The 23,295-nt window shown below is 53.7% G+C and overlaps 1 protein-coding gene across 6 annotated transcripts in view; it reads right to left on the bottom strand.

Moving 5' to 3' along the window:
- Positions 1-23,295, bottom strand: part of SPIRE2 (spire type actin nucleation factor 2) — a 34,083-nt gene continuing 10,788 nt past the window's right edge. For 3 of the 6 annotated variants that reach the window (XM_043898326.1, XM_043898323.1, XM_043898325.1), the window contains exons 2-15: positions 19,560-19,600; positions 15,215-15,574; positions 12,171-12,251; positions 11,894-12,058; positions 11,308-11,394; positions 11,064-11,196; positions 10,811-10,980; positions 9,916-10,105; positions 9,290-9,411; positions 6,436-6,570; positions 6,279-6,346; positions 1,711-1,738; positions 903-1,018; positions 1-689 (exon numbers count right to left, since the gene is read on the bottom strand). In XM_043898326.1, coding sequence (XP_043754261.1) covers positions 467-689; positions 903-1,018; positions 1,711-1,738; positions 6,279-6,346; positions 6,436-6,570; positions 9,290-9,411; positions 9,916-10,105; positions 10,811-10,980; positions 11,064-11,196; positions 11,308-11,394; positions 11,894-12,058; positions 12,171-12,251; positions 15,215-15,574; positions 19,560-19,589 — 1,908 coding nt within the window. In that variant the 5' untranslated portion in view covers positions 19,590-19,600 and the 3' untranslated portion in view covers positions 1-466. Of the gene's footprint in view, positions 690-886; positions 1,019-1,504; positions 1,554-1,710; positions 1,739-6,278; positions 6,347-6,435; positions 6,571-9,289; positions 9,412-9,915; positions 10,106-10,810; positions 10,981-11,063; positions 11,197-11,307; positions 11,395-11,893; positions 12,059-12,170; positions 12,252-15,214; positions 15,575-19,559; positions 19,601-23,295 lie in introns of those variants that run through there. The other 3 variants (XM_043898324.1, XM_043898327.1, XM_043898328.1) reach the window with 3 other exon arrangements.

The following is a 23,295-nucleotide window of genomic DNA, read 5'->3' as shown; positions in this document are numbered from 1 at the left end:
GACTGTGAGACCACCTTTATTAGGCCAGGAGTGGCCATGGGTACAGTCTGTGGAGTGCCTTCCCGTACCAGGACCTCCAGCATCACCAGAGCCCCTGAACCAGCACCACCCCGGCACCTCTGAGTGCGCTCTGCTTACACCCACCGCCCCTCCTTGTCTCAGTGAGAAGACCTGCTCCCACCCCCCCACCCCGCCCAAGGAATCCTGAGAGGAACAGTCTCCCCAGGGAGGGTCCTGGAGTGAGCTCTGGGGGCCAGGGGACGTGAATATAAATATATAGGCTGTGTGTATATATTATATAAACGTATGTATATATGTACATGCACATCAGGAGGATGGGGGTTCTTGTCCCAGGATGGAGACTCATCAGCCTGGGTCCAGGCCTAGCCCAGCTCCTCCCTGGAGGCATGGCCGTCTGGGGGCACCTTGAGAAGCGTTTGCCAGGCAGCCCGGGGGCTACGGGTCATCACTTGAGGTCGAGTGTCCAGGTGTTCGGGACATACAGGGACTGGGTCTGGCGGGCACGACGTGGCGTGGTGTTGAGGGCATCCACACTCCTGCGGCTGGAGTGTACCACATCCGCCACAAAGCCAGTGCAGTCAGTGCACACATCCTTCATGACACAGCCGTGGGTGTACATGTGCGGGAACTCTTCCTCCACGCTCCGCCACTGCAGCCCTTGCAGGGATCTGAGGCAGGACAGGGCCGTCAGGGAGCCCTGCCCGAGCCTCTGCGTCCCCCACACCCACGCCAGGCAGAGCAAAGTCCACCCCACAAAAGCCCTTCCTCGGGAAGAACCGGGACTCTAGGCTCTGACTACTCAGTGCCCCCCGCCTTCCCCAGCGAAGAAACCCCCACGCAGCTCTCGGCCCACCAGGAACGTCACCAAGGGCGGCACGCACTGGAACGCGTCTCTTCTCTGTGTTGGCGTGGTTTTGGCAGTTGACACCCTCTGAGGACTCTCAAAGCCCAGTGTGTAGACGGGGATGTGAGCAAACTTCTTAGAAGGCATCTTCATCTGCAATAGAGAGAGACACTCCAGGCACCCTGCTCCCCCCAAAAGGCCACCTGCCCGGCCAGCAGAGGACCCTGCCTGAGGTCACTTGCTCCCACATGCTCACTGGACGCCCCTTCACACCTGGTGTCTGAAGGCATGGTTCCCTTGCTTTGTAGAACAAAGTGCGCCTTTTTAACATGCCAGGTGTAGCCCAGTGGCCTGTATGTAACCATCACTTAACATTGAAGAGGGGTCATAAAAGGCAAGGGTTTGAAAATTGTGGTGGTAAAAACCCCTCAAACAGATGACTATCTCTGGGATAAAGGAGGGGTAAAGGAGTGCCACCCAAATGGCACCCCAGGTGTACACAGACACCACCAGCTGCTGTATATAAAACGAGCCCTTCCAAAAGCATTCGAGGATTGTGCTATTGGAAGGAGAGTTTAGAGAAGGGTTTCTTGGCACTGGCCTACTAAAACAATATTTAAAAAAAAAAAAAGAACCAACCACAGGGTCTTTACACTGCAGTCTTGGGCAGTGTAGGAGTGGGTTCTTCCTGGAAGGAGAAGATGAAAGAAGTGACTAGTGAGGGGGGTCATCAGACTCAAGATAGCAGAGCCTCTGTCAACCCCCCACCTCTTTCCTGGACAACCCAGCCAGACTGCAGGACGCTCAGGACACGGGGCCTCGCTCTGACCCCAGGTGGTCCTCACCTTTATGCTACAGGAGTTGCAGACGGCTCTGGAGAGGAAAGAAGAGGGTTAGTAGGGTCAGCTCGAGGGGTCTAGCATGCAGGCCAGGCCAGACTGTTGCCGCCTTCTGCTTGCCCCCTGGCCACATCAGTGTTTTACTCTCATTTTACTCCCAAATCTTGCTTTTCTCTTTACTTAGCTCCACACCCAAAATACTCCTTCCTTCCAGGCTCTTTCTGGGGAGCATAGATCTGCAGTGGAGGGTGCCTGACTTTACCCACACATGAGCACTGCCACAGCCAGAGGGCCGTCTGGTGACATGCCCAGCTGTAAGCAGTGAGTAACATTTATTTCCCATCCATATGTGATTTCAAAAGTACATGCCTTTTTGTTGTAAAAATTCAAACGCTAGAGAGAATTTTAATTTAGTCATGAGTCCTCTCCTATATAGCCCATTCTGGAGATGCTCCCTACTAGCACACTTTCCATGCTCCAGATCTAAACATAAATGAATAAAACATTTAAAATAAGCGTAAAATACATGGAATGGGGTATCCTGTGTACTATCCTATAAAGATACACCAGGGTTCTTCTCCACATCAGTGCAAACTGTCCAAATTCATTTTTTTTTTAATTCATTTTTTAAGACAAGAGACCATATACTCTTAGAGGGATGTCCCATACTTAATCTGCCATCAACAAACCTCTGTATTCATTTGATTTTATTTCACTGTGGTCAGGGAACATACTCTGTATGATATGAATCCTTCCACATTTCTGAGACCTGTTTTATGACCCAGAATACAGTCATGTTGGTGATGTTTCATGTGCACTTGACAAGAATGTACATCCCACTGTAAGGACTAGTTTCTGTAAACATCACATAGATCAATTTGGTGATGGTGTCATTCAAATCTCCTATACCCTTAGTTTTTCATTTCTCTAATTATAACCATGGATTTAGCTATTTTTCCTTGCCGTTCTGTCAATGTTTTGTTCCATGTGTCTTGAATCTCTTGATAGGTACAGAAAGTGTTCAGAATTATTTCCTACCTTTATCACCATGAAATGAACTCCTTTAACTCTAGTAATATTCTTTGCTCCATAGTCTACTTTGTATGGTATTAACATATCAACTCAGGCTTTCCTTAGACTACTATCGGCATGGGGTATCTTTCTCCATCCTTTTCCTTCCAACCAATTTGTGTCTTTTATTTAAGCTACAGGTCATGGGAATTCCCTGGTGGCCCAGAGGTTAAGACTTCACACTTCCAAGGCAGAGGGTGTGCCTTTGATCCCTGGTAGGGGAACTAAGATCCCACAAGCTGCATGGCACAGCCAAAAAATAAAAAATAAAATACATGACTTATAGACAGCAGATTGTCTTGCTTTCTTTAATCAATATGGGAAACTCTGTCTTTTAATTGGATTGTTTAAGCCATTTATGTTTAATGTAGTTGTTGATACAGTTGGGTTTAAGTCTATCATCTTGGGATTTGTTTTCTTTTTGTCATGTTTGTTCTTTTTTCCTTTTTCTGCTTTCTGTATTGAGTATTTTTTTATGATTCCATTTTATTGGGTTGGCCAAAAAGTTTGTTTGGAAAGACCCAAATGAACTTTTTGGCCAACCCAGTATATTCTTTTTGACTTACAGGCTAATCCAGTGGTTGTGTTTGGGCTCACAGGATCATCTTTAAATCATCTTTAACTTATCACAGTTTTCCTTCAAGTAATATTTTACCATCTAATGTACAGTATAAAAAACTTATAACAGCATATTTCTGATCCTCACCTTCAGTCTTGATGATATTGTTAGGATATTTTAACTTATACATCTGTTAGAAGCCCCAAAATACATTTTTTAATTATTTTTTCGCATTCCTAATAGACTTTGTTTGGATGGCAGACTGAATTTTACCTTGCTGGGCGCTAGATATTGGCTTACCGTTTGTTTTTTTTCTCATTTATTTACTTTTGGCTGTGCTGGGTCTTCATTGCTGCATGGGCTTTTCTCTAGTGCAGAGAGTGGGGGCTCACTCTGCTTTCGGTGCACAGGCTTTTCGTTGCAGCTGCTTCTGTTCTTGCGGAGCCCAGGCTCTAGGGTGCTGGGCCTCAGTAGTTGCAGCTCCCAGGCTCTAGAGTGCAGGCTCAATAGTTGTGGCACATGGGCTTAGTTGCTGTGTGGCAGGTGGGATCCTCCCAGATCAGGGATCAAACCCATGTCTACTGCATTGGCAGGCAGATCCCTTACCAGTAAATCATCAGGGAAGCACTGCTTTACCTTTTAAAGAGGCATAAGAAGAGAATCTTTTATGTTAGGAGAGTTACATCTTAGTAGCTACTGTTCCTAGTGCTCTTATTCCTTTGTGTACATTCAGATCTCCATCTGGCATCATTTTAATTTTATGCAGCAGGCCTCGTTTACCATCTGTTCCAGTATGGGTCTGCTGGTGACTTTCGTATTTCTCAAAGTGTCTTTACTTTTGCCTTTGTTTTTGACACAAATGTTCTTGTACAGAATTCTAGATTGACCACTTTTTTCTTCTTTCAGTACTTTAAAGATGTTGTTCCACTGACATCCTGTTTGTAGTATTTCAATGAGAAATCTGCAATCGTCTTTATCTTTCTCTGTACATAACATGTCTTTCATTTGCTGACTGATGTTAGGAATTTCTGTCTTTTTGACAGAGAAAAATTTTGTCTTTAGCAATTTTTGTTTATCATTGGTTTTATCATTGATCAATTTGATTGTGTGTTTTGGTGTGATTTTATTCATGTTTCTTGTGCTTCAGGTTCACTGAGTTTCTTGTGGGTTTATTATACTTTCCATCAAATTTGGAAAACCTTTTTAGCCATTATTTCTTCAAATACTTTTTCTGCCCCCACATCTTTAGGGACTTTCTTTACAGCTGTATTAGGCTTCTTAATGTTACCCCACAGCTTGCCAATGCCATTTTCATTTTTAATTATTTTTTTCTGTGTGTTTTATTTTGGATAGTTTCTACTGCTGTGTCTTCAAGTTAACTAATCTTTTCTTCTGCACATTACTCTGAATGTCTAATCTGCTATATATCATCCAGTGTAATTTTTTTCATCTCATACATTTCATGTCTAGACAGTTGATTTGTCACTTCTTTGTATCTTCCATGTCTTTAACTTTTTCAAGGTATAAAATGCAGTTCAAATTTTAATGTCCTTATCTGCTAATCCTATAATCTGGGTCAGTTCACCATGATTTGATTGGTTTTTCTCACCATGGGTCATGCTTTCCTGCTTTATGATATGCCTGATAATCTGCAATTGGATGACAGGTGTTTTATCTGGCTGGATGCTGGGTATTTTTTTACTCCTATTCTTGAGTTTTATGGGCTTCTCTGATAGCTCAGTTGGTAGAGAATCTACCTGCAATGCAGGAGACCCCAGTTCAATTCCTGGGTCGGGAAGATCTGCTGGAGAAGGGATAGGCTACCCACTCCAGTATTCTTGGGCTTCCCTTGTGGCTCAGCTGATAAAGAATCCACCTGCAATGCAGGAGACCTGGGTTCGAACCCTGGATTGGGAAGATCCCCTGGAGAAGGGAAAGGCTACCCACTCCAGGATTCTGGCCTGGAGAATTCCATGTATAGTCCATGGGGTCACAAAGAGTCAGACACGACTGAGCGTATATACATAGACACATAGACTTGAGTTTTATTCTAGGAAGCAATTAAGATACTTGGGAATAGTTTGGTCTTTTCTGGTCTGACTTTGTGATTTGTTAGTTCTGGAGCAGCACTCAAGTCTAGGGGCGCTTATTCCTGGTAGTGAGGCAAGACCTTTCTGTGATTCACTCAGCAGCCCATGAGTCACAACTTGCCACCTTGGTTGATGGGAACAGACACTATCCCTGGCACTGCTCCTTTAAATCTGTAGGACAGGGTCAGTAAACTTTTCCTCTGAAAGCTCAGATAGTCAACATTTTAGATGTGGCTAAATGAATAATAAACAAGTGGGTGTGACTGTGTTCTAATAAACTTTATTTCTAAAATAGGCAGTGGGCCAGGTTTCCACACCCTTGGTAATTTCCTTCATGTAAGTGCTGATCAGAACTGAATATGCAAGGGGGATCTTGTGCAGGTCTCTGAGACCTGCTTCCTGGAGAACCCTCTCCCCTCTGGGTATCTGTGCTGTGAACTCTAGCTGCCCGGGTGCCCCTGTTCTCAGCTGTACCTCCTCCACTGCAGGAGCTGAACAGGCTTGAGTCCAGAGCTGAGGCAGTCGTAGGACAGAACTTACCCTGTCTGCTTCCTGGCACTTGCTTCATACGTGATTGCTTCTTGAGAACCAATGTTTCATGTCTTTGCATGCTTTTTTTTTTTTTTTGGCCATTTCCTGTGGAAAACGCCTATTCTGCTTCCTGTTACCCAATCTTGGCTGAAACTGGGGGCCCCTCAGTTGTTAAAGTAAAAATTTTGTTCCTTGGTTGCACTGGTCACAGTGCCTCATGGAACATGCCCCGAATCACAGGAAGCTCTACTGGACAGAAACCGAGAGGCTTCCTACCTCCTTCCCACGTGAATTCACAGCCAAGGTGCGTACAGAAGGCTCACCTCTTGCAAAAGAGACAGGTGGGCGGCCATGAGAATAGTGGGAACTTGGTTCGGCAGCAGCAGCAAATCTGTGAGGAAAGACTGGTTGGAGCCCAGTGTTATCCCAAACTCTCCAGGCCCAGTCCTGCCCGAACCTACCCCCCACCCAGCTCCTCACCTTCCCCTTCTTCAGGCTGCTGAAGAGCTCCTTGTTCTGCAGGAATTTCTCCATCTCTGCCTTCACCAGCACACGGCGCACATCCATCACTTCTTCCACTGTCAGAGCCAGGCTTTCCACAGGGTGACTGAACTCCTGAGGCAGGAGACCTGAAGCATTGGTCTCAGGCTCTCAGGGCATCTCCACAAGTACCCCACTTCCCTGAGGACTTGGCATCTTCCTGGCCTCAGTCCAGGCAAGCTCCCCAGAATGCCCATGGGGAAGTACAGAAGCTGTACTGCTCCTAGGACACTCCTACAGGCAGCTCTCTGACCTGGCCCCAACAACTCAAACTGGCAGCCAGCCCCTTGATGACCTCATTGCTCACACAACCCCATAAGCACATCCCACCTTTGTTCACGATGCTACCCAGACCTGAGCCATCTGCTTTCAACATTGTTGCTCACCTGAAAACACCCCAGGACAATCAAAGTCACCCAGAGTCCCCAGGCCCACTGCCTCCCTCCTGGAACCCCCACCACAGTGCCCTTCGGCCCCCCACCTCCCTCCTCCTGGAACCTCCCACCACCATAGCCCCTCCTGCCCCCAGCCTCCTGGAACCCCCCACTACCATACCCGCTCCTGCCCCCAGCCTCCTGGAATGCCACCACCACCGTACCCCCTCCTCCCTCCCGGTGCTAACCATCCACTGCCACTCTGGGTCTGTTGGTCAGTTGGATGCACCTGTCCACCTCATCATAACCGCCTGGCCCTTTGGGCTGTCATGGTGAGTATACCCTGTTATGCCCCCAGGAGAACAGTCCTGTGTTCCTATCACAGAATTTGACTTCTCAAAGGGTCACTTCCTCTTCTATGAAGTACGGTATTTCAGCTCCACTAAGAAGATGCAGCGTCTGGCACCAGAATCAAAATGTCAGCTACCAAGACGAGGTGGCATGGGAGGCACCAGAGGCTGGTGGGAGTTGGATGGTGTTTGTGGTCAGATTTTCTCCTATTATACTTGTTGGTCAGCTGCTACTGTCTGGCACTGGGTGAGTCTGGAACCTTTTGTTCTCTCCTCTCACCTGAAGCATCCAGGTCTCCTGGCTCCTGATTAGTGTTTCCTGTAGCCTGGTGGCGCTATTTATATGTGAACAATCCCCTTCTAACCTTACAGATGTTACACTCACTGTACACATTGCCAATGATCTCAAGTTGGGTGCTCAGCAGACTGGGTTGAGGCAAGGTCACGGCAGTTCAGGGGTTTGATAGCCAAGCCTCTTGGAAAGCTCTCGAGATCTGAGCTGGAGAAAGACTTACGAGACCTGCTATTAAACACATGTCCCCTGATTGCTTGACATCCCTCCCTTCAAGAGGTGGTCCTGGGATTTCCCTGGTGGCCCAGAGGATAAGAATCCACCTGCCAATGCAGGGAACAAGGGTTTGATGCTGGGTCCAGGAAGATCCCACATGCCACACAGCCATTATACTCGTGTGCTGCAACTAATGAGCCTGCACTCTGCAACTACTGAAGCCCATGCACCTACAGCCTGTGCTCTATAGCATGGGAAGCCACTGCAGTGAGAAGCCCTTACACCACAATGGAGAGTAGCCTCTGCTCACTGCAACTAGAAATAGCTGGCATGCAGCAACAAAGACCCAGTATAGCCAAAAATAAATAAAATAATAAAAAATAATAACATCGTTAATAAAGAATCCATCTTTTAAAAAAAGGGACAAGCCACAGCGCAACTAAGCCCTCACATCACGACTACTGGGCCCACTACTGTGCTCTGGAGCCTGCCCCATGACTAGAGAGGCCACGGGCAGCAAGGAAAGATTCTGCGTAATGCAAGGAGGATCCTGAGGGCAGCAACCAAGACCCCACACAGCCAAATAAATAAATAAGATGTAGTTCCCTAAGTAGGACTTAGTGACTGACTTGTACGGAATGGATAAGGTGGAACTGACAGTGTCAGGCTCGAGAATGGGTCATAAAGACACTGGCTTCCTTCTGCTTCTCAGATGGCTCACTCAGGGGAGCCACCTCATGAGGGTGCTTCACCTGGGACGAGCTGGGGCCCCGGGCACAGACGGGGGAGGAGTTTCCTAGGAACAGGTCCTCCAGCCCAGGTCAAGTCTCCAAGTGAGACACAGCCCTGCCACTGCAGGCCCCGGCGGAGGCCACTTCCAGGCTCTGGACCCAGAGAGACGATGAGATGGTAACTGTGTGCTGTTGTAGTTGCTGCGTGAGGGGTGATTTTCTATGTGGCCAGATATCTAATACAGGACTCAGAGGGTAGAGCACGCCCTTCAGTTGGGGAGTATTACAGTAACATAACCTTGACTTTTCAAAGCCTTTGAACATCTGTTCTCACTTGGGTCTCTCGGTAAAACCTCAATGAAGCAATAATGACAGCCACCCTCTGGACCTCCCTCCCCATGCCAGCAAGGTGCCCTGTGGCCCTACAGGCACTCCATTCGGCTTAGGTCCAAGTGGGATCCTCAAGATGTCAGTAATTGTTAGCTCTTCACGATTATGAGTCAGACAAAATTCACAGGTGAAGGAACTGCAACACAGATAGGGAAGGGCTCGGAGCCAGAGTTGGGATCGGAGAAAGTGCTGTCTGGTGTCACCACGCTGCCTTCTCATGTGCCCTGACCCTGAGAGGTGGGACTAGGCTGTGCCCTTAGCAAGGTCCTTCTCTGGCCCGGGCTGCAGTGCCCAGAAGGCCCAGGAGGCGGCAGCAAAGACCAACCTCCCCAGACATCCACTGGGAGGGTCCCCAATCCTGAGCCCTACAGGGGCATTCCCCGTCCCCTCTCGCTGCCCTCCACCCCGGCCACCCTGCACCACAGCGCTTCTGTCACTCACCAGCCACAGGTGACTGTTGTCCGGGGCCGCGGAGGCCCCCTGCCTGTCCTCGACTGAGCCCACGTCACGGCGTGGTAGGGAGCTGGGGTCAGGCTGGGACTGGACACTGACAGGGAGGGAACCTGGTGGAAGAGACAGGAGCTGTCAGGACAACCCGCAGCGGCTCTGGCGTCGCAGGGCTGTGCTAGGCACGAAGAGGCAGTGCGCGGGATGGCAACCCCAGGCCTCAGCACTGTGGGACCAGCTAACCGAGAGTGGCCAGCTGACCGACAGGAAAGGATGGGGCTGTGACAAACCCCAGGGGACTAGTCTGGTCCAGAGTGGTGTGCATGCTCTCTGGGCCCGTTTCCACTGACGGGAAAGAGAAAGATTAGAACGGTCTGTCAATCCATCCATTGGTCCAGCTGTCTTTCTACAGACCAATACGGCAAAGTTAATTATCTCTAGGTAAAAGAATTGTGGGGATTTTTCTCAAGTTTTACACTGGATACAGATTACTACTTTAGCAGAGTTTTAAAAGGTGGGGCGTGGCTGCCTGAGGTGATAAATGTCTCTTCTGCAGCGCAAGCTCCCTCTGGAGCAGCGCGACTTGCAGGAAGACATCCAGGGAGGGAGGTGGCACATACCCGGCTCTAGGGGGCTGGGCCTCCAGGACTGCATGCTGCCTGCTCGCGGCCGGGGCAACTCCAGGCCTCCAGAGGGCTGAGGGGCCGGCTGCAGCCCAGAGGTCACCTCACTCCGGAGCTGCGCCAGGTCGTGCTCCGAGAAAGAGCGGTCTCGCTTCAGCGTCCCCTCTCCGCACGGTGACTCTTCCTCCTGTGGACACAGCAGCCCAGCAACACCCTGTCCACCCTCCTGTGACAGTCCAGTCCAGCATCACAGTGACTGCTCTGCCCCAGTGCCTCCTGCCTGTCCCTGGACCATGGCGTGGGGTGCATAAGTGGACCGCTATGCACTACCCAGGCCAGGGGAGACGCATGCCTCAGAAGCCAGCCCCTGGCCGGAGGTCCCCGGAAAGTCCTGGAGGTGACAGGCCTGGGGTCACGTGGGGTCACGTGGAGACAGCCCCCACCCCGGTCTCCAGGGTCAGAGGGCAGTGCGGCCAGGGAGGGGAGTCACGCTGGGACCTGTAGGCTTTGCACCCCCAAGTGGGGCTGCCCAGCCCAGGAGGACGTGGCTCTCCATTTCATCCTTTTATGTGCTGAGGCAACAGTGGCTCAAGGCCACAGTCTCAGTCACCCTTGTGAATGACCAAATGGGAGAGGGTGTCCCCCGGGCAGACCCAGCCCCACAGTAGGACACAGCTTCACAGCAGGGTGCAGACAGGACCCTGAGCAGAGGGCCCACAGCTGGATGCGGCACCCTGGCTGTATTCAGTTCCCCAGAACCTCCTTTCCTCCCTTCCTCCCCCTCCCCTCTCCCCCCCCCACCTCCTCTCCCTTTCCTCCCCACCCCTCGCCCTCCTCCCCTCCCCCACCTCCTCCTCCTCATCAGTCTCTTCAGGAACCTGTGGGCTCTGACCTCAGAGGTGTTCATCTCTTCCATCTCAGCCAAAGTAGGCGCCTTGAGCAGAACTCGGGGCCTTGGGCGCTGGGCGCTGCTCCCAACATCCGTGATGGACAGGTTGATGCAGGAAGTGGACTTGACGTCCCCAGAGCAGGCATTGAGGATGCAGGGCAGAGAGCCGAACCCTGGGGGAGGCAGGAGGTGAGGCAGGATGGACAGGACAGTGCGGGGGGAGACGAGGCGCAGGAGAGAGGTGTCCTGTGCTCACCCCGCTCGCCCTGGCCGTCCCAGCGCCTGCCCTCCACAGGGCGCAGCCTGCGTTCCTGCTTGATCTCCTCCAGGATCTTCTCGTGCAGAGTTCTCTGCTTCTGGGGTAAGGGGCGAAGCCTTCTCTCTGAGACCTGCAGGGGGTGTGGCAGCACCAGGTGGGGGGCCAGCTCCCTGGAGGCTCTGCATGCTCTGGCAGGCGGCATCCCAGAACCAACCTTCCGGATGCCCCGAGGGGCTGGTACCTGCTTCAGTGGAGGCCGGGAGCGGATGAAGTCCAGGATGAGTTCGTGGGCATCTTTCTTCACTCTGGGAGGGATGTCCCCATCAACCTGCGGGAGAGAAGGAGGGCAGCAAGGCTAAGGGACCATCTGCTCGGGCTGCAGCCATGAGAGGGGTTCACCCAGCCTCCCTCTCAGTGGCTGTGTGATTGTGGCCTTCAAGACCTGACCACCAGCTTTCCCTGCATCTCAGATTCTTTATGTTGAAACGCTTTACCTCACAGTGGCTTTACCTCACAGGGTCCTTGTAAGGGTGAGATTAACTCACACGTTTAGATTCTCAGAGCGATGCTGGCACACCACGAGGCCCTGTGAGTGTTAAGTGGGACAATCCCGCAGCCTCAGCTCCTGCCCCTGGTCCCCTTCTCCCTGCCGATGTCACACTGTGTCCCTGAAAGGACCATGAGGTGTATGACTCGAGGCCACATTGCCCGTTCCCACTGGAATCCCTGGTTCAGTGACCAGCGTATCAAGCAGGGGCTCCAGCAGGCAGAGGGGCCTGAACATGTATCCTCTTTAATCCGGCCCGCCATGACCTTGACCGGCTCACCATGACCTTGCGCAGTTTGTAGTTCCTGGCGCGGATGTCCTGCATGAGCATCTCGAAGGGGGTGAGCTGGAACTCTGTGGGCAGGGGGTTGAACTCCTGCTCCTGCACCTTCTTTAGCTTCACCCCATGGCGGAGCTCCCGCATGAGCTGGACCCAAAGTCGGGCCTAGGCCCCCGAGAAGACGGAAATGGCCCTTAGCCCTGGGCGGGGCTCCTGGCCTGTGCCCCATCTGTGCCCTGGTGGGGGTGCAGTGGGGGGTGGCAGGCACGTGTCTTACCCAGTCTGTGCGCCTCAGGCTATCCAGCTCCATAAGGGGCTTCTCTGCCTGCGGTTCATCTTCCCGGAACCTCTGCAGCATCTGTTCAGTCCGGGAGAAACGGGAGAACAGGGGTGGTGGGGCTGTGCACCCTGCTGGTCTGCCCCCCGGGGACGCTTCTGTACCATTCTGGACAAGGCTTTGGGGCACAGAAAGGTATCTGAGGGGACCAAGCCATCAGCCTTAGAACCACATGGAAACATTCGTGTTCTGCTGGCTATCGGTGGCCGCTTCTCCCGTGCAAGGGCCGGAGGAAGCACGACCCTTGCAGCAACCCCTGGCTGCAGCAGAACCCACGGCCTCCTCACACTGACCCACACTCCTTCATGGGGCCCCGTTCCTCCACGATGCAGGCGTGAGGCCCTCCTGCATCTGGGAAGGGCTCCAGACTGCCACTCACAGGGCACATCCACCCTCATGGAACACCACAGCCACTTCCGTGCATGTCATCCCATCTGGAATCTACAGTCCTCTGCTTCTTTGATTGTTTTCTGAATGGTTGGCTCCATGAGGTCAGAACCACGTTTTCAGCTTTGGAGTTGTTTTAAATCTGGCTCCCAGCACTGTATAACACATGCTAGGTCTTAAGCATTGGTTGAGTGAATAAATGAATCAGTAAGTGGATAGTTGGATGGGTAGATGGATGGGCAAGAGGGCGAGTCACTCAGCAGGCTCCAAAGTCACAGAGATGTATTTCACGAACTGGGAAAAATGCCACCAGCAAGGTGAGGGCCCTGGAAGGATGTTGGGAATGCTCAGGGAGCTGTTTTCTACTGAGAATTTGTGAAGAGGCTGCTAGGTTCATTGCCCTGGATCTTGGTAGCAACGGGGATTCTGCTCTCACTGGCCCTCCACCCTGGAGGAGCATCTGCCTTTAGCACACAGCCTCTGCCACCCCATCCCCCAGGTCAAACAGAACCGGTCACCCCGGCTTCCCTCCCAAGCCACTTGCCAAACTGCCCTGGGACGCTCTAGAAAACTCAGCCAAGTCTCTGAGAAGCACAAGGTGTGTGGTTCTAAAAATAGAGCTGGGTGTGACCTGCGTCTCTGTGGACAAAGGGCATGAAGGTGGGTCTCCTGTCCTTTCTGGAGCAGCTCTACTGCCCCTGAGCAGGCTGTTTCTGCTCCCAATGCCAGCCCAGCCACACACTGCCAGTAGCCTGCTTCTCACTGCCTCCTCCAGTCCCCTGACTTCTCCTGGGTCAACTGCTTGAAGTCTAGAGCTGTTTACACCTAAAGAAAGAGCTTTTATTGCCTGGCCAAGGAACTGACCTCAGCAACAGCCAGGCAACTGAAAATCATTAGGATCCTTAGTGCCACACAGGAGCGCGAGGAGACAAGTAACAGACCCCAAAGAAGAAAAAACAGAAGCCCAAGAGGCTCCTCGGGAGGATGGAATGGAAGACCCATCTGTCTCCTTCTCAAACTCAAGGAAAAGAAATGCTTTCCAAGGAGGAGCCGGTTAGTGGTGACCTTGAAGAGACAGCTGGCTATGGAGTTCCTCCCAAGAGGAAGAAATCTTTCCCCAAAGAGGAACCATACAGTGACCCTGAAGAGTCAGGAAACAGGAGGGTCCTCAAGAATAAGAGGAACTTGTCTTCCAGGGAGGATCCACTCGGCAGTGGACCTAAAGAGGCTGCTACAGCAAGAGCAGCGGCTCCAAGAAGACAATGCTCTGAAGGCCGACTCGGAAAAACCAGAACGGACATCTCCCTAGTGGTGCGTAAGTTTCAGACACAGTCCCCACCCATCCTCTAGAGTCCAATCAAAACAAAAGGAAAAACAGACAAGCATTAGGGGAAGCCACAATTAAAGCACTGGCAGGACATCTCTGAGATGCTGAGCAGGAGTGGGAGGGAAGACAGGGGACAAGGCTGGGGGACAGCGGGTGGGCAGAGGGACCACACACTTTGGGCTACTAGTGGGCTGCAGACGAGGCCAAGTGACCCAAGCAGCATCTGCCCTGTCCTGCTCTGGATCCCAGGCCCCTGAGATCCCAACCCTGAGAGTCTGCTCAGGCCCAGGCCCAGGGAAGCTGGGCAGGAAGGAGACACACGCCAACAAAGGGTCAGGGTAAAATCAGGGACCAGCATTGGTTAATTCCAAAAGTACCTCCTGACCTCTCCAAAGTCTCCATTTTTTCTCCTCATCTGTGAAATGTTGGTGGAAGGCAGGGGTCCCTGTGGGCTGTGAACCCCATTTCAACGAAACACCTCAGTTCCCTCCAAGGGAGAGGCTGTGAGAGTTGAGCAAAGACTGTCACCTCCTGACTTTGAGACCATGAAGCGGCAGAACAGCTGTGGGGAGAATGCCAGCCGGGAGCCGGTCAGGCCCTTCTGCTCCATACTAGCTGTGACCTGGGGTGAGAACACGACCTCTTAGCACCTCCAGCTGCTCAACTGGGAAATGGGTGAAAACCACGGCGGGGGGGGGGGGGGGGCGGTGGTGGTTGGAGGTGGAGAGGAATGTCGGACTGTCACCCAGGGACAAACACTTGGACGAGTGACCCCTCACTGAACTGCCCACCTCCCCAAAGCTCCAACATGTTGGCACCTCTGCTCCCTGTTTTCAGAAGGAACCAGCTCTGGGGCAGGAGACCTGGAGACACAGTCCCTTTTGCAGATGTAAACATGAGGACCAGGGAAGCTAAGGACTGACTTAGAGACAACACGAGTGAGGTCATGGGTAAAGGCACCAGTTTGTGAATTTCTCAGCCTCTGGTCCCGCCTGTGCAAAGCCAGGTAAGCAGGACACTGAGGATTAAGCTAAATCCTACAAAGTGTTCAGGACCGTCTGGCACAGAGTGGACACCCACTGTGGACAGACGGAGGGACAGAAGGAACTAGGCGGGGACAGGGCGGGGCTCTGCCCACCTGCCCACCTGCCCCACCTCTGCGCGCGGAGGCGCCTCCGGGACCCCACCCCTCGAAAGGCCGGCCCCACCCACCACCCTCGACTCGGGGCAGATTCCTGGTCCTCCGGCCTGGGCCGCTCCCTCGGCTCACCTCCTTGGCCTCTCGGACCCTGGCGAGGAAGGCGCGCAGTTCCAGCGTCTCCACGAAGAGCGCGCGGCACACGGCCTGGTAGTGGGTCTGTGCGCCCCGGGGCTCGGTCAGGCGCGCGGCGCACAGGCGCATAGCCTGCGCGAAGGTGCGCACGGTGCGGGGGCCGCCCTCTGCCTCCTCCTCCTCCTCGGGACCCCCGTATCCTTCGTCGGCCGTCCCGCCACCGCCGTCGTCATCGCAGTCGCTGTTGGCCATGAGGTCGATGAGCCGCTCCAGCTGCGGGCTGAGCTCGCGCTCCTCGTGCTCGGCCAGCCCCCAGTCCAGCGCGCGGTAGATGGCGAAGCCCAGCGACTGCACCACCTGCGGGACAGAGCCCTGGTGTTAGGCCAGGGCAGGGCGGGCACATAGGGCAGGGGTGGGGGTGGGATGGGGGTGGGCTGCGTCCTAGCCGCTGCAGGAGGTCACCATCGTGTGGGTTCTACTGGTGAAATGGGACAGCAGCTGTCCTCTGAGGGGTGCATCACCGCCCCCACCAGGAAACACGGTGCTCCCCAGCAGCACAGCCACCGTGGAAAACTGCGTGGCAGGTTCTTATAATCAAGACATTCTTTACTGCTGGACTGCAGCTCCTCTGGGGGGTTTCACCAAGAGAGAGGAAAACCGGAAATCCCTGTAGGGGAATCCACAAAGGTCAGGTCCGGAGTGGGGCAGTGATCCAAGGGATACTAGTCAGCCGTGCACAGCCCTGAACCCCTAGCACCACCCAGAGCCAGGACTCTGGAGCTCTAGACAAGACAGAAGCAGTCCACAGCCCAGAGGGCAGGCCCCTGGCTCCCAGGGGTTGGGGGTCAGGGGAAGCATGTTGGGAAAGGTGTGTGTGGTATTGCTTACACACCAGTCAGAGCTCACCAGATGTACAGTTTACCCCCAACAAAAGTGTTTAGAAAAAGACAGAGAGGCAACCTAAGGAAGCATTAGCTTTTCATGTGCAATGACAGTATGTTTTATGACACATACAAAGCTTGACGCTGGAACTCACAAAAAGTGAGACCCCCTCAAGTATTTTCAGCTGCAGGTAAATTTCAATGTATGTGAATTTAACCTGAAAGAGAAAAACCTAAAAGATAACTGTACCTGTGTAGGGAGAGGGGGTGGGGGTCACCAGCAGGTAGGTGGGGGGCGCTGCAGGGAATAGGTGAGTCAGTCCTTTGCTGTTGGAGCCTCGTGTGGGGCCACCAGCTATTCTGCTGGCTTTGCATAAGTTCAAAATTCTTTCTCCACAACAAGGTTTTAAAAAGCGGATTAGCACATTCGAGATGAGTCCTGCACTTCAGACCTCTTAACTCTGCTTTTGGTGTTACTTAGCCCCTAGGGAATTGAGCCTTCAGGGACCACCATTAGCATTTCAGATCCGGGTTCTGGGTTCTGTAATGTCTGTGCCCCACAGCCTTGGGTCTGCTCGAGGGAGGTGCTGGGGGAAGTGGTTCGATGACAGCCAGTGGCACAAAGAATGAGGAAGCTGCTTCCAGTGCTGACAGCACTATGTGTTTGAAAGGGCGTTAATGGTTTCCTTTCACAACTCAGTACAAGAGATACACACACACCAAAATGACAACAGCTCTTTGCCACTCAACCTTGCCACTAGTCTCAAGACCCTCACAGGTGGGGCAAACACCAGTCACCTGCCTGCCTCAGGCAGGGGGGCCGTGCGAGCCTGGCGGTGGGGTCAGCCTGCAGCCTGTGCCCCAACCTCGTGCCCTGGGTGGAGCCACACCCTCACCAGGCATGTGCAGGCCACCCGGCCTCTGGGCCCCTCTGGTTTCCCCTGTGACCAGAGTGGAGTTTCCTGTGATGTCACCCCCAGACTCCAAGGGAAGGGGTCAGAGCAGAGCTGAAGAGAAGTGAGACAGTCAGCGCTGGGCAGAGGGCAGGGCACAAGAACAGGCCTTCTCTGTCCACAGAAGCGCCTCCCGAGATGCCCTGAGTCTGAAGGGAAGTTTAGCGGGGTCTGCCTGGCTCGGGGACGCCTGGGGAGGGTGGGGCCCCGTGGGAGCGAAGTTCCAATGAAAGTCAATAACACTCCCAGCCTGGAGGCACCTTATCTCTGCCTCAGGAGGAGGGCCAGTTGGGCTACAAGTCACACCCCAGAATCAGGAGTCAAAGGCTTGATGGTCAACCAGGCCTGAAAGGTGAGTGAAGGGTCTGCTCTGGCCGGTGGAGTCCCTGGGGCAGCCCCTTGGGACTGCTGGGCGGGCAAGGACCTCACTTCACACAAGTTCTCACTGATCCTTTCTTGGCCCAGAGGTAGATGCAGGAAGAAGACAGAGATGGAGCTACCCTGGTGGCTCAGGGGTGAAGAATCCGCCTGCCAATGCAGGCGACGTGGCAGGTTCGATCCCTGGTCTGGGCAGATCCCATGTGCTGCAGAGCAGCTAAGCCTGAGTGGCACAGCTACTGAGCTTGTGCTTTCGAGCCCAGGCTCCACAACAAGAGAAGTCACCGCAATGAGAAGCCCATGAACCACAGCAAAGAGTAGCTCCTGTTCTCCACAGCCAGAGAAAAGCCCACACGTCAATAAAGACCCAGCACAGCCAAAAATAAATAAATAAAATCATTTTTACAAAAAAGCAGAGTGAACTCCACCTCACCCCAGCTTTGCCCCACAGCCCCCGCTGACCCCAGGGTGACCCTCTCTCTCTGAAGGAGACCACTCTACCCCTCGGGCCGGGCAGGCAGAAGGCCCAGCACCAAAGCTTCCTGGCTCCAGTGCAGCACAGAGCGCCCCTGCTGGGCCTGCCTACCCTGGTTCTGGTCTCTGGCCTGTGCTGGCCTCACATCAGTTAACTCTACTGCAAGCCTCTTGAGAGCGGCCCCGGCCCCAGACACTGGAGAGACACTGGCTTCCCCCCAGGGAAAAGTCTAGGCAGAACCCTGAGCCCCCCTGCCCCTGGCAGTGTGGGCACCAGGCATCGGAGGACCCGGGACCAGCCCGAGCCACTGAAGGGCCAGAGTGAGAATGTCAGCACACAGGCCAGGAGGCTGCCCTGACCGACTTCCTGGGGCCCCCACGTCGATTCCCGAGCCTATATACAAGGTTCTTTGTAAGTGTTTTCAAGACTGATGACAGTAGGGAACACAAGTGGAACAGGGGTGGGGAACACAAATTCACTTGGGGCTGTGGGGCAGGGCAGCCTGGCAGCAGGAACCGCACACAGCAGTGAGATGGACGCGTCCTGAAAACAGGGCTAGGCTTTTTCTTACTCAGGTTCCAGGACGCAGAGCAACCCCTGGGAACTCGTGTTGTGTAAACAGCAGGGCATCTGCCTGGCCAGAGGGTGTACTTTAACACTGATACAATTAAGAAACTTTGGGATGGTTTTATTATTGTTTGTAAAAATCCTCCGTGACAGACCAATGGGTTTCCCTTGTGGCTCAGACAGTAAAGAATCTGCCTGCAATGCAGGAGACCCGGTTCAATCCCTGGGTCAGGAAGATCCCCTGGAGTGGAGCATGGCAACCCACTCCAGTATTCTTGCCTGGGAAATCCCATGGACAGAGGAGTCTGGTGGGCTACAGTCCATCGGGTCGCAAAGAACTGGACATGACTGAGTGACTTTCACTTTCACAGCAGACCAACAACTGTGCCCACTCCCTTTCTATAACACTGTGTTTAACATATAAATACATATTTACACAAAACCATTTTTTATAAAGCAGTGGAATAAACGTCAAATTCAGGACAAACCACCTGGGGGCAGGCGGATGGGACAGGAGACACAGATAAAGGTCCTAAGGATGAGGTACCGGGGGGAGCTCAGGGACACGGGGGATGGGCTGCTTTTCCTGTTTGTCCCCCAGCCCCACACCTGCCCAACGCTCTGACCAGGGAGACCACATCACCTTTGCCCCCTCTTCCCTCTGGTCAGTGGGAGGCACCTCCAGGAGCCTGGGGGTCACAGGGGAGACCCCACGTTTCAGACCCCCTGAGGCCACCCCATCCCACTGTGTGTATGGGCTTTCCCGCCCTGCCTGTTTTCAGGCATCATCTCCCCACAAGCCCTTCCACTAAGCCACTGAGCACTTATCCACATTCTGCCTCAGAGAAGCAACTGTACAACTGCCGTGGTTCAGCCGCCCAGTCACATCCAGCTCTCTGTGACCCCATGGACGACAGCATGCCAGGCTTCACTATCTACTGGTCCTTCTAGAAGCACAACTGTATGTCCTTCTAATTTACAGCATGCAACAGGCCTAACTGTTCACTTTGGATCAAGTACATTTAAATTTTGTTTTTAAAGTACCTGGAAAAATAAATAAATAAAATTAAAAAAAAATAATAAAGTACCTGGGCTTCTGAGCTGGCTGGTGACACCATTGTTGTGGGCTCTGCAAGAGAAGAGAGGCAGCAGTCAAGACAAGCTTCAGCATCCCCTGGGCCGGCCCCCCACCTATCCCCCAGGAACACGCAGCCCATCTCCCAAGATCTCCACCAGAAACCAGCGAGCCATCAGTCGCTGGATAGACACTGATGAGACCCAGCTCTGTGCCTGACGCCAGGCGAGCTATGTGGCCCTGCCCTGGCGCAGACGGTCCCACCCTGCACAGCGGTCATGCCCCGAAGTGACCACTCAGACAGGAGCAGCCTACAGGACCTCAAAGCCCATCCCACCCCCTGGGGAAGCAGGCAGGGGGCAAGAGTGAAAGGTGAGAGGAAGGGTCAAGGGGGCAGCTCAGGTCAGCCAGACCCAAGGAAAGGCTTTGCAGTGGGAAGCGGCATACCCCCAGCTCAGTCAGATGGGAAACCCGGGTGCAGTAGGAAACCACACACCCCCAACTCAGAGTCAGATGAGAAACTTGGGTGCCGTGGGGAGCCATGCACTCCCAAACCAGAGTCAGATGAGAAAGCCGGGTGCAGTGGGGAGGGCAGGCTCTGCTCCAGGGTTCCCAGCAGCCATGCGGGTGAGTTGCCATCTGGCTGCACCTCTGGCACTAGGGATTTCTCCCGACTGTCAGCAAGCACCTCAGCCAGACACACAGAGTGCCCAGGTACTGAATTTGGCTGTGGGCCTTTTATTGTTAAACATGGCACTGAGCTGGCATGTTTACAAGCACTTGCACAGCCAGTGTAGGGAGGTCGATGGTCCTGGTACCCTTTCACAGATAAGGAAACAGAGGCTCTAGGGGATGAGCTTATGTGCCCCAAGGTATCACAGCTAGTAAGTGGTGGTGCTGCCTGCGGCCAGGCTGGGGGACCCCAGAATCCATGCTCCAGTCACTGCCTGAGTCACCCTCCAGCCTTCCAAGAGGCCAGCCTGCAAAGACAGGAAACCCACCTCCTTCCACAGCCTTGCTTGAATAAAGCACACAGAGAGAGCTGTGGGAGGGTATGAATTTCAGCTGCCTTAATTGAGGTGGATAAAAACACAAACTATGACATTCTCCACTGAGTGAACCTGCTAACTCTGCAAATATTTTCCAAATGCCATCAAGAGACAGGAAGATTGCCAGGGATGAAGGGAGTTTGCGTAGGGCTGAGCCATGAAAACACTTTCCCATTAAAACACTGCACTCCCACCATCAGTGGCGTTGATGGAATAGTGAGCACCTGGGCATATACCTTGGCCTGTATTGAGGGTTCAGTAAAAAGTCCGTAGCTGTGAAGGACAGAGACCGTGGAAAGTGGGAGAAATGGAGGGGCCGGCGCCCCGAGTTACCTTGCTATAAAGGGGCAGGGGGCGGCCAACCCTTCAGAACTCTTTACAAACCCAGCATGGTGTGGAGGTGAGTTTTCACCAACCCAACTGTATTTAAAGTCGCATGGGCTTGGGGAACCTTTGGGCTGTGCAGAGCAAGGAGCCCCGCAGTGGTCCTGTGCCCAGTGTTTTGTTGCAAAGTTCAGGGCCACGGCTCGCTCTGCACAGATGAGGCAGCTGCCGCTTAGAGACAGACAGGGTTTACCAAGACCACACAGCTAAGGAATGGTGGAGCTGGGAGCCCCACCCGGCACAGCCAGACTCCAGGTGCACCCTCCCGAGCCCCCGGAACACCTGGAGTCGACATAACTTTGACATAAGCTTGACATAACAAGCTGCTCACCTGGCATCCTGCACACTAGCTCATACTTATTTACAAACCAACTGCTCCCTGGGGAAGAGCAGGGAGACCGAGACAGATGCAAGGCTCTACTGATGCACGGTGAGGTGGGAACTAGACGCAGCCACCTGGTTTCCCTGGCGTCCTCACCACCCACACCCAAAAGGACACCCTCCCCAATATGTGCTGGGGTGGAAAGTTGTTTCGGTTTCTTCTGGGAAACAACAAAAGACAAGAAGTCAAGAAGTGAGGGCGTTTCCTTTGAGATGACCCTGTCATGGTACAGGAAACGGGTTTCGTTTGTGGAAGAGCTCTGTGAGGACTCTGCAGTCTGGAATCCCCGGGGCAGTGCCTCCCCGTGCCCAGCAGGGGGTGGTGGGATGGGGTGCTGAGCGGCCTCTCCCCCTCCTGCAGGGCTGGGGGTGAGGAGCACTGTGGTGAGTAAGGACCCTGGCATCCTGCCTCCCTGACCGCAAAGAACAGGGGGACGTGGATACAGTGCCCTGCTAGGATGCGGGGGGGTGATTGTCCACTGATGATGGCTCAGGCCGAGGACGTCCTCCCAGAGACCCTCTGGGCTTGGGGTCAGCACAGGAAGGAGCCCTGGACTCCCCTCTCCACTCCTCACTTCTTCACTCGAGAGAGGAGCTGGTGAAAGCATGATGCCGCCTGAAGCTAAGAGGAGACACGTGCTCCAAACCCGGAAGCTGTTTGTTCAGCACAGGGGTCAAAGGCGCCCTGTGTTAGCGGTGTGTCCTTCCTCCTCCAGCTTGTTTCTGCCATAAACTCACACATCACCATGGGTGTGGTTTCCTACCCAGCAGCAAGGCCCAGGAAGCGAGTCAAGCCCCAGGGAGACCCAAGACAGCTATGTCTTGGGGTCCAGACAGAGGTTCAGTTGTTACTCAGATGACCTTAAGGCCAAGGGATTATCATGGCTTTACAAGGGTAAATTTGTATTAAGCAGTAAGTTTGTGTAACTTGCTCCCTCGGTAGCCCTGATTTTTTAAACCACTCCACTTGCTCGCATTCTCCAATCCCCGGGGAAAATGCTCGAGTGGACACCCACGAACTTGGCACTCACTGAACACCCCTGTGGGTGTTCTCTCACTGAACATTCCTGGTGGAGCTGAGGCAGTGATGTGCACAGGTACCCTAGGCTCAGCACAGCCTCCTTGATGCCTGGGTGAGGTGCTCACGGGGCATGCGCCCGGGGCCAGCATGTCCCAAGACTCCACAGACACCCACATGACCTCTGGGGCAGCTGCTAGCAAAGCCCCATTCCACAGAGACTGAAACTGAAGCACCCAGAGGCCTGAATAACTTCCCAAGGTCAGGCAGCGGGTGGGCGCAAGCCAGCCAATCCCACTCCCCAGCCCTGCCCCCACGTCTCCCCGCTGGTGACTGCATGGTTGCTCAGCCTTCCTGAACCTGTTTCCTTGTCTGCATGACGGGTGCATCGCCCTGCCTCCCCATCAGAGGTGTGAATGTGACAGCGGGCTGCAGGCTGCAAAGCAAGCCCCCATCTCCCTCGATGACAAGGTAGAGCCACTGCAGCCCCACACCACGTCTTACTGGGTGACCCTCACAGGAGCAAAGGGCCTGCAGTGGTGAGCTGGGGGACAGCCAGGGTGAGTGGCACCAGCAGCTTCAGAGAGGGCTAAGAAGTAGGAGACGAGAGCCACATGGGAAAGCCTGGCTGCTCTGTTCAGGATGTGTGCTGTCTTCCAGGGGCAGCATCCCAGCTCTGCAGCCATCCCAAGCTCTCCCCACATCACTGCACACCCCACTGTGAGGAAGGCCATTTAAAAGATACAGGCAAACCCGGTCACTTAGGAGGCTACCTGCCAGTGAGGCCCAGCAAGTCCAGCATGAGGGCCCAGAGCCCACAGGACATGCAGGGCTGCCCGGAACACCGGGGGTCCCACTTTAGCTTCTGGGAGGGGACACCCTGGGCCAGGAGAAAGGGTGCCTCCCATGGGAACGGA

Source organism: Cervus elaphus, chromosome 4 (assembly GCF_910594005.1).
Source record: "Cervus elaphus chromosome 4, mCerEla1.1, whole genome shotgun sequence".
NCBI lineage: Eukaryota > Metazoa > Chordata > Mammalia > Artiodactyla > Cervidae > Cervus > Cervus elaphus.
This window is presented reverse-complemented; position numbering and strand designations above follow the sequence as displayed.